This window comes from Lacerta agilis, chromosome 16 (assembly GCF_009819535.1).
Source record: "Lacerta agilis isolate rLacAgi1 chromosome 16, rLacAgi1.pri, whole genome shotgun sequence".
Classification (NCBI taxonomy): Eukaryota; Metazoa; Chordata; class Lepidosauria; order Squamata; family Lacertidae; genus Lacerta; species Lacerta agilis.
Window position 1 is genome coordinate 21,373,315 of NC_046327.1, and position 12,138 is coordinate 21,385,452.

Sequence of the window (12,138 nt, forward strand, 5' to 3'; positions counted from 1 at the left end):
AAGATGATTTAAGGCAACTTTATTCTTTGAGCATTCTTATTCCAGTACTGCATTTTTCCAGGGCTTGTTGATAGATGGGCAAAGATTTCATTTACAGTTCAGTTGCAGTTAGAAAAGACAAGTTAATCTTGTATTGAATTAGAGGGGAGAACATGATTCTGTGAAGATTGGATCTAGGCACCTTATTTTAAAAAATCAACGAAGTGTAACAAGTTCTTCAGAAGATGTTGGGTGGATGGCCACTGTCTGGTCAAAATCTGCTTTTGTTGCTCCCATTTTGACAGCCACAGCAAAGCCTTGAAGCATTTCATCACATCCTAACCCTTGCATATGAAGGCCTACCACCTTAAAAAAAAAAAAAAAACATGTTAATTAAGGCTTTGGTTTTGTATTGGTGCTTTAATGCTATAATCAGACATCTCATTGACTCCCCAAACCAACTTTCTCCATCAATAAAAATAGGCTTATATTTACAGTGTTCTCCTTCTCCAATATTGCTCCATTTGCTAGTTCTGCACAAAGCAGAGCCATGTGTAGTGTCTAGATAAGTATAAACAGACTAGTTGCTCACAGAATCTTTATTCTTCCCCGTTTTGCTCACCTTCTCCTGTTTAGTTGCACACACCAGTTTCATTACACACTTTGTTTTCCTTTTAGTTACAGCATGATACATTGGGATAAAAGAAGTTGTATAGGTTTTCACATTCTCGCTTCCATATGTAGTTCTAGCTTCCGCTGAAACAGACAAACAGTAAGACAGAAATAAGCATATAGCCTACATAGCTAAAGAAGAGGAACCACAAAGCACAGCAATAATTGCCTTGCTTTAAAAGCCAAAAGGCAGGCTAGACGTGTGAATTGCTATACTAAAGTTTCCCAAAGTCTGACGTGTCTAAATACAGATGTTATAAAGCAAGAATTGGGAAACTGCAACCCTCCAGCTGTTGTAGGCGTGTCAGGACATCCACCAATACTTCCTATAGCACCTACGATAGTTATTCATAAATATCACAATGCACAACACTTTTTCCTACTCAGTTGCCATTCACACTTGGCTGGCATCTCCTACATTGAAGCCACCTCTCAAGCACGCCCACATTTCAGTCAAGATGGACACACCTCCAGTTCTGAACAGATGAGATCTGCAAAGAGTGTCTCTCTGTGAGCAAATATGCAGTGGCTGGTGCAGGTTCCACCCCCCCTCCATGTGCAGGGCATGCTCACTGGCCCCCAAAAAAATTGGTGACCCCCTCCTGTAATCAAACAGCTCCCATAATCCCTAACCACTGGCCATGCAATATCTGAAGGGCCTCACGTTCCCCATCCTGGTTTAGAGGGCCTTGGCTGCCAATTTTGCAACTCACAACTCTTAAACCTTCCATGTTTTTAACAGTCCCAATTTTACATACTAATATAGTTTTTTATGCTTTGAACAAATTAAGAAAATGTCTTCTGCACTGAAGTTCAGGAGGATCCTTAACCATAGTCAAGGGGAAATGGGAGATGGGATGAAGCATACAATTCTACAGCCACTCTAAATTCTAGTTAGCATCTGCAATGTGTTTATGTAGACACAGCCTTTTGTTCTTTATATAGCCTTGCCAAGCCACTGATAAAATGGTATCACATGTCACAAACGCTTAAGGTTACAGCTCCATTTCATTTGCCCACTGAGCCATAGGAACAAGCAAGACAACAAGGCCTAAGAACCTACCTTCTGTTAGTCCCACCGTTCCAATAGGTGGGTGACTGAAGACCACGGTAGGAATGTTGGTGTAGTCAAGTTTAGAATCTTCTTTCCTGTCAAAAATCCTGTGTGCCAGTTTCCTTCCAGCAGCTATTGCAACTGTAAGAATGAAATTTAGGCGTGTCACCTGGCATAATAGCAGGCAACTGCCCATTGCCACTCTCCTCCAAGGGATGCGTGCAGTACAGGCAGCCCCCTCCTCATTTACGTGGCATAGGGTAGTAATGATAAAATGTGGTATCTGCCCCAGTGCAGGCGTGCTTACACATGAAGTGATCCAGTGGATGCAGCTGCATGCAGGAAGTACAAGCAGCCCCCCATTTATGCAGGGGTTACGTGCTGAGGCACCGCGAAGGTTGGTGAAATTGCATATAAGGTAATTGAAACCCATTGAAAAAGCCTGCAAATACCCCTTTCTGTCCCCGCCCTATTAGTTATGTCTTTATGACGTTTCCAGGTCAGTTCTGGGTTCAGCGCAATGCACATATACACAGTCACACATGTACTGAACACGTGTGAACAGGGAGCTACCTGTATTTACTTCTCTCCATTGCACTGCCCATTTATTCCTACTCTTTGCTTCCTGATTTTTAACCAGTTACTGATCTGTAAGAGGGCATCTCGCCTTATCCAACAATTGCTACGTCTACTCAAGAGCCTTTGTTGAAGAACTTTAACAAAAGGTCTCCTTTATCACCCCCTTTTCCCATGCTTCTTATGCCTGAAGAACCAGACCCAGTGATTTGTGAGTTTTTAATTTGCCAGGGATGGGGAAAACCTGGTCCTCCAGACATTAAGGAACTACAAGTCCCATTGTCCATGCTGGCTAGGGCTGATGGGAGCTGGAGTCCAACAACATCTGGAGGGCCAAAGGTTCCCGGTTCTCTGGCCTAGAACTTCATCTCATCTCCGGAATTTGCATTCTCCATATGACAGGGAACTAAAAAGCTTATGTATTGTTTACTTGGTGTGGCAGATCTAAAGGCAAACCTGATAGACTTCTAACAAGTCACATTGCCACACAATTCTTTAATTTTCTGCGAGTGTTTCAGAAATCAGTGATAAGGGAGATGCTAAGAGGTCACATCTTATTGATACAGTAGATTTACTATGATCAAAAGGCAGTAGTATTCTGTATAGCACCCAGAGAAGTGGATAAGCAGAAAATGATCCCCAGGCAACCACTTGATTACTTCCCCGTCTACCTCCCTGTTCTCCTCTCCCACGCTATTTTTGGTGCAGGACGCACAAGTTCCCACATAACGTTATAGAAGACCTTTGAGCAAAATAGCATACTAATGTTACCTGGTGTAAGTAGAGCTTTCCCACATACATCTCCAACAGCGTAAATCCCCTTTCTGCTGGTATTTTGGAACTCATCAACAATAATATGACCCATAGAATCTACTTTAATACTCTAAAAATGGAAAGGATAGTTTAAGTCAAACATGACATTCTGGGAAAAGAGTATCCAAGACAAACAGCACTGATTCATCTCTTATTTCTAAGCTGTGTAACTTTTCAGAAAAATTATATGAATAAAGGAAGGCAGGCCTTTTTCTTCCCACATAGCCTCAGCACATAAAACACACGGAACCATTTCAGAGGAGCCATGCATGAGCTGCATGCTTAGTGACAGGAGCTATGTGGGATATTTTTTCCATAACATTTAAATGCCATTTACTATGTTCAGAGCCTTGCATGTATTATTTCAATAATCCTATGAAAAATGTAGGTTAGCATAAAATTTGCTGGTGGTGGGTGAATTGTTACTTAATATGGTGGTCTGCTCTTTTTATAAGTATTTCTATTCATTCTTTTTAATACGCTAATCAGAACAGCTTTCTAACTGAACAAAATGAGTGTTTAACTGACTAAATACTTCAGCTCCACTCATAACCACAACATGATGCCAACTATCAAATAATCCAGATTCTATATGTAATGTATCAAAATCCCACATTGTATCAAAGAAATAAAACAATTCCTGCTCACCTGCTGGTCAAGATTTAGCCCCTCTGTGTTTGGCTTTCTACCGATGGCCCATAACAGACAATCAACACCCTCAATAGTTTTAAAGGTGGGTTTCTGACTAGGAGGAGAGGATGCTACAGTTACCGACAGCAGTCCTGAAGGTGACTTTGTGACCGACTTGACCTGTTGAGAAACAGGAGACTTGAGGACAAAGAGCAAAACAGTACGTACAATGACCATCAAGACTAGCTGCAAAGAAGGTGGATTTAGGGATCAACCCCTCATTTCCTGCTTCAGATTTGTTTTATTTATTAATCTTTTACAATATCTTTTTAAAAACTCTTCATTAGATTTGACATGTTGTCAAGTTATAGGCATGGCTGCACGCCTGCCACAATTCTGTAGAGAAAAACACAATTATGTTGCACCAGCACAGACACTAGCTTTCTTGGGATCTCTCAATTGCATTTGAAGAAAAACCAACAAGGGCTGCTGGAATCTTGAGAAGTCGCAGCAATGGCCAAATATGTTTTCCAGTGATCGGAGGGTGGGGTTGGAGTGTCATGCATTGCTCCTGTGCTTCAAACATGCAGAATAAATTATGCAAAATAAGTACTATGGGGGAAATGTATGCAAAATAGATTAAATAAAAAAGTGTTATGTGAAAAACTGGCTCTAATTGTTCTTGGCCTTTTCCAGTTTTATATCAAATTTAAAATGTAAGGCCACTGGACAGGGCCTGTCTGTGTTTTCTGAACAGTGTCTAGTTTGTTTTTAGGGGAGGGAGCCCAGGACCTCCATACACACTGCCCGCCCAGGCCTGTGCCACAAAGAGGTCACTTTGGTGCTGCTAATGCAGCAGAAACAATGCGAGAGGCAGCAGTTACGAGTTTCTGGTTTCTGCAGCCACAGCAGGCGCTGCGATTCTCCAGCAATTTTATTTCACCCCAGGAGGCACTCTTCATTGTCTCCTGAGACAGATGCCACCTTCAAATAATATAATTAATGCAAGTTGCAGAATTCAACCTTTCTTCATAGAGAATGTGTGACTGACTGGTATCGGTACTCAGCCTTGATTTAAGGAGAGCTGCAGCTTTCCCAAAATGTACCAACCAAGGTGCAATAAATAGGAGCTCTGTTTTTCTTCTTATGATCTGGCTACTAGCCCTATTAAAAGCAGCTATAAATACACCAATAAGAGAAGCAGCATAGGCAGTAAGTTGAAGAAAAAGGAGGGTGGGGGAGTATTTTGTTACATGTTTGCTACTTCCTCTCATTAAGTGTAATACCACTCATAGAAGGAATTAAAGCACAGTTCCTCAAACTGGGGCTTAATAAAAGGTACCGGTATTAATCCGTTAAAACAAACAACATAGCAAAACATGGGAACATCCCTGCATACTTTGCCCCGATAGACGATAAAATCATTCAGCCCCACAAAAACAATAAAAATGCACATTTTTTCTATTTTTAAATTAGATTTATACATCGTGCTTCATCACAAGATCTCAGGGCGCTACACAGGCTAAAATACAAAGGAAAAACACAAGTAAATAATTAAAAAAAACACAATACCCCCCTAATATAGGCATGCAGAGATGATGATATAGTACATAGATAATACCTGAGAATGTTTCCAGACTTCTACACCACCATGCTCCAGCTCCTGAGTACAGTTTGAGCTGATCATTGAATCAAAGTTTCTCAGCACCTGTCCAGGAAGAACATTAAATAAGTGTGCAGACACACAGCATATCCACATAACTCATTCAAGAGAGCTAGTGTAGCAGTTACAGCTTTTTCTGAACGCTTGTAATTTCCATATCACTCAATTTTTATAAGAAATTCCTGTAAACCACTTTGAGGTCCACGGGGAAAAACAATATATAAATACATTTAATAAATAGTAGTGGCTAACACCAGGCTTTAAACCTAGCAAGGGCAACTCACAAAACCACAATTCTCTAAGCCTCTCCACCCCAAACCCTCAACATGTGGATAATAATACTGGCCTACTTTACAGAGGTGTTGTACAGATTATTGAAGACATAATGGGAATTGAACAAACACTTAAGTATTATTTTTTCCTCTTGTTTTATTGCAATCAGGCTTTTTGCCCAGAAGGAACCTGGGCAAAGGTTTGCTGCTTTTCAGATTACAGGTCAATTTCACAAGAAATGAGAAGGGGTGGTACATTAATTGATTGATCAATCAATCCATATCAGTTAAAACCTCTTCCCCCACTTAAAATAATGCATACCGGTATATACATATATATTTTTGTATGCCACCTTTCCATAGTTCAAACCATGCTCAAGGTGGTTTCCAACATTCTAAAATGACATAATTATGAACAGCAAAAGTAGTAATAAACAATAAATAAAACATCAAAAATATACAACCAAATTAAACAATTTTCACATATATCATAGTAAGATCTAAAATAAAGATACAAAAATTAATACAGTACTGATAGCAACAACCCCCCTCAACAAAACACACTAAATAATGCCCCAGCCCAAGAGGCCGTTCAGCAGTCTTAGCTTTTGTGGCTGGAGTCAGTCCGGGCTCCAGACCAGGTGGGAAAAGGCCTGCAAGGCAGGGAGCAGGTCTTCCAGAACTCACAGCCAAGATGGTTTCTGGCCTGGATCTGGTTTATTGGGAATTCCTCTTCCTCATCCCCTAAGACAACTGTGAATTAAAAGCACTTGCAGCTCTCCACTTTACACAGCACTGACACCGGAAGAGCATGGCAGCCTGACTGCAATGGGAATGTGCATCCTAGCCAGTGAGTCAACCACAGAGGCTGCACCTGTGGCCTTGGACAGAGCAACAGCTGGACAACTCAAGTAACAGGGTCCGATTAGCCAGTGCTAAGAGATACCATGTCTTGCAGCAGACAGGTCCTGGATGTCTCATAGCAATTGCAAGAGAAGGTTTGCATGCAGCCGGCTGCCGGGGATTTAAGGAAGGGTCCTGCTTGCAGCTTTGGAGAACCAAGGGAGCTCCTTGGGAGAGGAGAAAAGCTAGAGAGGTTCCACTCAGCTGGCAAGTCAGAGTCTCTCTTCTTGTATAGCTTCTTGCAGAGGTTTTCAACCTTTTTGAGTCCATGGCTCCCTTGACCAACTACATTTTTTTCTGCAGCGCCCCCTGGCCAGCCCCAGAGGTACCATTCGCCGCGGAGCTTGTAGCCAGAGCTGCTGCAACAAACAGCTGGGCAAGCCTTTGGGAGGCAGAGATGCGAGAGAGCATCAAAGGAGGGAGGGAAGGAAAGAGAGAGAGAGGCCAGTGTTGCCCACGGCACCCCTGACTATCATTCAAGGCACCCCAGGGTGCCACAGCACGCTGGTTGAAAACCACTGGTTTATTGGAATGGTGTAAAGAAATCACCCTTTGGCTCATTTTTAAATGGCTTTTTACTCAAGAGTTCTGGGCACAGTCTTCCTGCGTGTCCATCTTGCCAGATGAGTGCTTCCTTGCCCAGCCAATCAGTGCAAGGAATTAAAAGCATGCACAACAGAACCCCAGCCTTGCTTTTGATTGCATTGGCCAATATAGAGCAGAGCAGTCAGGACAATGGAAAAGTGAGTGTGCCTTACCTCACCATAACGTATCAGTAAGGACGTCTTTGAACCCAGGGCTGAAAGAATGCCAGCTATTTCCACAGCTATGTATCCAGCACCGACGACAACACTGCGCCTGAAAGAATAATGGGTTTTGAGGCATATCACACACACCCTACGATGTTCCTGTTGGAAATATATTCTACTGCACCCTGAACTATGCTTTGGCTGAGTGCCTCGTACTAAGGCAGTAAGGATCTCCACTCAGCACACAGTTAAAACTATGGAAGCTGCTACGCAAAATGCAGTGATAGTCATCCATTTAGATGGTCCTAAAAGGGAATTGGACAATTGCACGGAGGGAGGACTATGCTATCAATAGCTACTAGTCATGAAATCTATATGCTACCTCCAGGATCAGAGACATACCTCTAGGTACCAGTCGCTGGGGAATAACAGCAGGAGAGGGCTACTGCTCTCATGTTCCACCTGTGGGTTTCCTATAGACATCTGGGCAACTACATGTGTTCAGGTGCAAGTAAACCTCCTCCCATCTTCCAGAGTTCTGGCCAATGAGTGCAGAAGCACTGGCAAACATTTGGCTACGTGCTGTAGGTGCGTTTTATAAATGACTAAATAATTATATGAAAGTTGGGTTAATTTAAATTAACTTAATGACTCAAACTGAGCTTTTTGCTGCACTGATTTGCAAACCACACCACCACAAGCCTGCTAAACTTTTCTCAAAATACAAACAATGCCAATACAGAGCAAACCGTGTGTGTGTGTGTGTGTGTAAGAACATGTCATTAGAAGGGATGAGGAGGAATGTTTTGCACGGATATTCAACTGCTCCTAAACATGAATTTTATAGGTTTCACGTATCTCCCCCAAATCAATGTGTCAAACATCTATTTACAAGCCAGACATGAGACTTTGTGCTGATTCTTGCTATTCTGAGCTGCAACCCAGAAAGTAGGATTGGGACAATCCAAAAGAACAGCTGTTGCATGAAGGAGCCTGAACTGTACAACCTCCAATTTTAGTACTACATAAAGTCAGTCAGAGGATGAGATGGTTGGACAGTGTTCTCGAAGCTACTAACATGAGTTTGGCCAAACTGCGAGAGGCAGTGAAGGATAGGCGTGCCTGGCGTGCTCTGGTCCATGGGGTCACGAAGAGTCGGACACGACTGAACAACAACAAAGTCAGTCAGCAAGGTAAGCCTCCTTTAGGTGCAATTCAGCCACTGTTAAACACTTGTAAACCCCATTGCTTTCAAAGGAAGACTGGGTGCAAACTTCTACCTACTTCCGTAATGGAAGCAAGCCTCACTTAATTCAGCAGGACTTACTTCTGAAGAGACGATGCATTTAATGCACTGTTAGGCACATACTTAAGCCATCTTGCATTAAAATTAATTGTGTTTACAAGTGCTTTAATTTGTCTGGATTTTGCCCGCAGATTTTTCTCAGGCAACAAAAGGAGCAAAGGCTCTAATCTAGCTCTGGTGTTGACTAATAGGACTCACCAGATGCTATATGGGGCATCTTTAGCAATTATGCAACTTGCAGCAGTAAATACAGCACTATGAGGGAACTCGCTAGCCTTTTTCCTGCACTTAGATATTTATAGAGATTTGAGGGATGTACGTGAGCCCCACCTCACCCCTCCTATCGCACAGTAACCCACAACCAGCATGCTCAAATAATCTCCATTACAATGTGGAAACTGAGAACAGGTTCACCCTGGATTGGCAACTTACTTGGGCAGCTCTTCAAGGTCAAAAAAACCATCACTAGTAATTCCCAAGCTGGCCCCTGCAAAGCAATGAGACACTACCCTGAATATCAAAGTCCACTTATGTATAAATAGATCTTAGCTATGCAAATATTCAACTTTTCTTACAGCTCATTCACTAATGCAGGCCCGCTTCATACAATACAATTCAATACTGCAAGCAGGAAAAACAGGCTTCTCCTAAACTGGGGTGAAGATGGTAAACATCTAAAAAATGTGGCGAATACACTACCACAATTATGTCTGCAGCAATCCTGAAATTGTAAGTTCCTTGGGGCAGGGGTTGCCGGACTTTTCAAAAATTACTCCATGTACATTTATGACCCTTAATAATTAACAGGTAGAGGGGGAACATTCCTGAAAAATGCATTTATTCCCCAAAGATCAGCAAAACACAACGAGCAGCACAGGCGATGGGGGCCAGTGCGTTTGCCAAGGATTAATGTTACAAAGTACAGAAAGCTGTTGCTTAATCTTTTGAAGCAAGAAGCTCAACTGTCATCTCAGCTTTTTTAGATCTTTCCTAATCACAGGACAAAGAGAGCTATTTCCATTTGCTTTACATCATCCTCCATCTAAGGAGCCTTCGTAAGGGAGCTGCTCCCAAAAAAAGTCTTGATGAGACTCTTGCCTTTTAGAATGAAATAGGGGGAGATAACAAGTAGGGCTGGGTGATACCTGGTTTTCAACATCACGATATATCACCAGCTAAATATCACAATATATGGATATACCACGATGTCTGAAATAAGGATGGAACTATGTAGATGTGAACAGTAGGGCTGGGTGGTATCTGGTTTTCAACTTTGTGATATATCACTTGCAAAATATCATGACCTATCAATATATCACCATCTGTGAAATAAGGATGGAGCTACCGTATGTAGAGGCATTGGCAGACTTCACGGTTTCCCCCACATTGTGATTTTTGCATAGTGCATGCGCGCACACAATCCATGAGTCACAATATATTGCCAGGTCAAAAATTATGAAACCAATATCACAATATGGACTTTGTTTCCATATTGTCCAATATGGACAATATATCAATACATCACTCAGCCCTAGTAACAGGGCAATGATGATGATGATGATGTTGTCATTAGCTTTGGCGCTATTTTTGGATGTGAAGTTACTTGATATTTCTGAACTATATGCTCATTTAAACTTTGATGTATGTTAAATGAACTTTCAACCACTGAATTTTTAGCGTTACATTTTAGTGATACGATAATTTTCATTATGTATCATTATTATTGGGGTACTGTGCTTAGACAGTTTAAGTGCTTTGAGAAACAGTTGTGTTTGCAAAAAATGTGGCATATAAATGACTTACCCAGTACCTCACTTTCACTGGGGACTGAAGGCTGCCCACCAGTTGCAATCAGGATATGGGGTGCTGTATATTTTTTACCATCCACTTCAATCGTGCATTTGCCATCAGGTGTGAACGAAGCATCACCACGAATAGTTTCTACATGAGACTAATGAAATTAAGTTGAAAATGAGCTGTCAATCTATAAAAGAATTTCACAAGACATTTTAGCTTTCCCTATGTTGTCACAGTGCTACCTTGTTGGTGTGCCAATTTCTCTCATCTGTTGATTCTCTCATGAATTTAAATAATTGAACAAGTCTGAGTTATCCAAAGCTCTCCTATATATTTTGTCATAAATTCAGAGAAACTTCTATACCAGGCTTCCTCAACCTCAGCCCTCCAGGTGTTTTTGGCCTACAACTCCCATGATCCGTAGCTAGCAGGACTAGTGGTCAGGGATGGTGGGGATTGTAGTCTCAAAACATCTGGAGGGCCAAGGTTGAGGAAGCCTCTATACTGATAGAGCAGGTAGAATTAAGGGCATGTTTACAATACAGATTTAAATTCATTACTTCCTCTCTCCAAACTTCTCTAGTGGAATTAGGATCTCAAATAGATAATTCTTTGTACCCTCAGTATACAAACTATAATTCCCAGGGTTACTTAGAGAACCTATGACAGATAGAAAAAAAGATTGATATAAAATCAACATATATTAGCAATGTAGTAGGGCTAAGACATTCTCAGAGGCAGGGCTGCAAATCCTAAACCATTTCCGGATTGGTGAGAGAGATTTTACAAAAGTGCTGTGCTCTGAAACTAAAAGGAAAATATTTCCAAGAGCGAAGGATGGTTGTCTCAAAGGAGTAAGCTGATGAACCAGCAGAGCCCTCTAGATTCTATACTGTGAAACTCATCGTTTGCAGCTGGAGGAAAGAGGCTTAACGATTGGTTGAGGTGCAAACAGGAACATTTACAAACCTTGTTCAAATTATTTTGATAGATATCCTTCAGTCGTTTCACATAAGCATCACGCTTTTCCTTAATTACTCTGTAATAAAATAAGTTGCGTGTGACAAAATTATCTCTCTCTTGCACTAGCAATACTATGGCTCAAAAAAAAAAAAAAAAAAAACCTTGTCCCTCCTTTCAAATCCCAATTCATTATTTGCTTTAGAAATTTACATCCCAACAAAAAAATAAAGATGCAGGTACATTGGGTAGGCAGAACTGTTTATAAAGCCAGAAGCCAACTCTTTGTAAGCCAACATAATAAAACCAGAAGATGAGCCAGTTTTTAAATAGCTTCAAAACTTTTTTCTCCATTGACTGAGCTGCTGTGCTGTCAGAAGATAGCCTTGTGTATCTCCCATGCATTTCGATGGGACAAGAATTTTAAAAAAAAAACCTCCTAGTAGATTGGAGAAATCTGTAGAATGGGATACATCCAGCTACTATTAATGATGCTCCAAATATTTCGCACAATCTTCCACTCAATTCAATGGGGCAACAAGCATATCAGAACCTCTTAGTAGACTGTACCCCACTCATCGCATTCGTCTGATGGTGCATGTTTATTTCCATAGAAGTAATTTTAACCCGACTTACCGCCAGTTAAACTTCACATCGGATACTTCAAAACCATAATCTGCATGATCATGGATGAATTCAGAGTGGACAGCAGTGTTCCACATTACCTGTTTGGGGAGGGGAGGGTGCCGTGAGAACACCAGGGT

The 12,138-nt window shown here is 41.4% G+C and overlaps 1 protein-coding gene across 1 annotated transcript in view; it reads right to left on the reverse strand.

The window, feature by feature from the left end:
* The window catches only part of GSR (glutathione-disulfide reductase), a 17,707-nt gene continuing 5,569 nt past the window's right edge, over positions 1 to 12,138 (reverse strand). The window contains exons 4-14 of the mRNA XM_033173814.1: positions 12,011 to 12,099; positions 11,384 to 11,453; positions 10,421 to 10,568; positions 9,050 to 9,104; positions 7,321 to 7,420; positions 5,346 to 5,432; positions 3,743 to 3,904; positions 3,053 to 3,164; positions 1,715 to 1,846; positions 602 to 735; positions 1 to 345 (exon numbers count right to left, since the gene is read on the reverse strand). Of these exons, the coding sequence (XP_033029705.1) occupies positions 196 to 345; positions 602 to 735; positions 1,715 to 1,846; positions 3,053 to 3,164; positions 3,743 to 3,904; positions 5,346 to 5,432; positions 7,321 to 7,420; positions 9,050 to 9,104; positions 10,421 to 10,568; positions 11,384 to 11,453; positions 12,011 to 12,099 (1,239 nt within the window). The 3' untranslated portion in view covers positions 1 to 195. The remainder of the gene's footprint in view (positions 346 to 601; positions 736 to 1,714; positions 1,847 to 3,052; positions 3,165 to 3,742; positions 3,905 to 5,345; positions 5,433 to 7,320; positions 7,421 to 9,049; positions 9,105 to 10,420; positions 10,569 to 11,383; positions 11,454 to 12,010; positions 12,100 to 12,138) is intronic.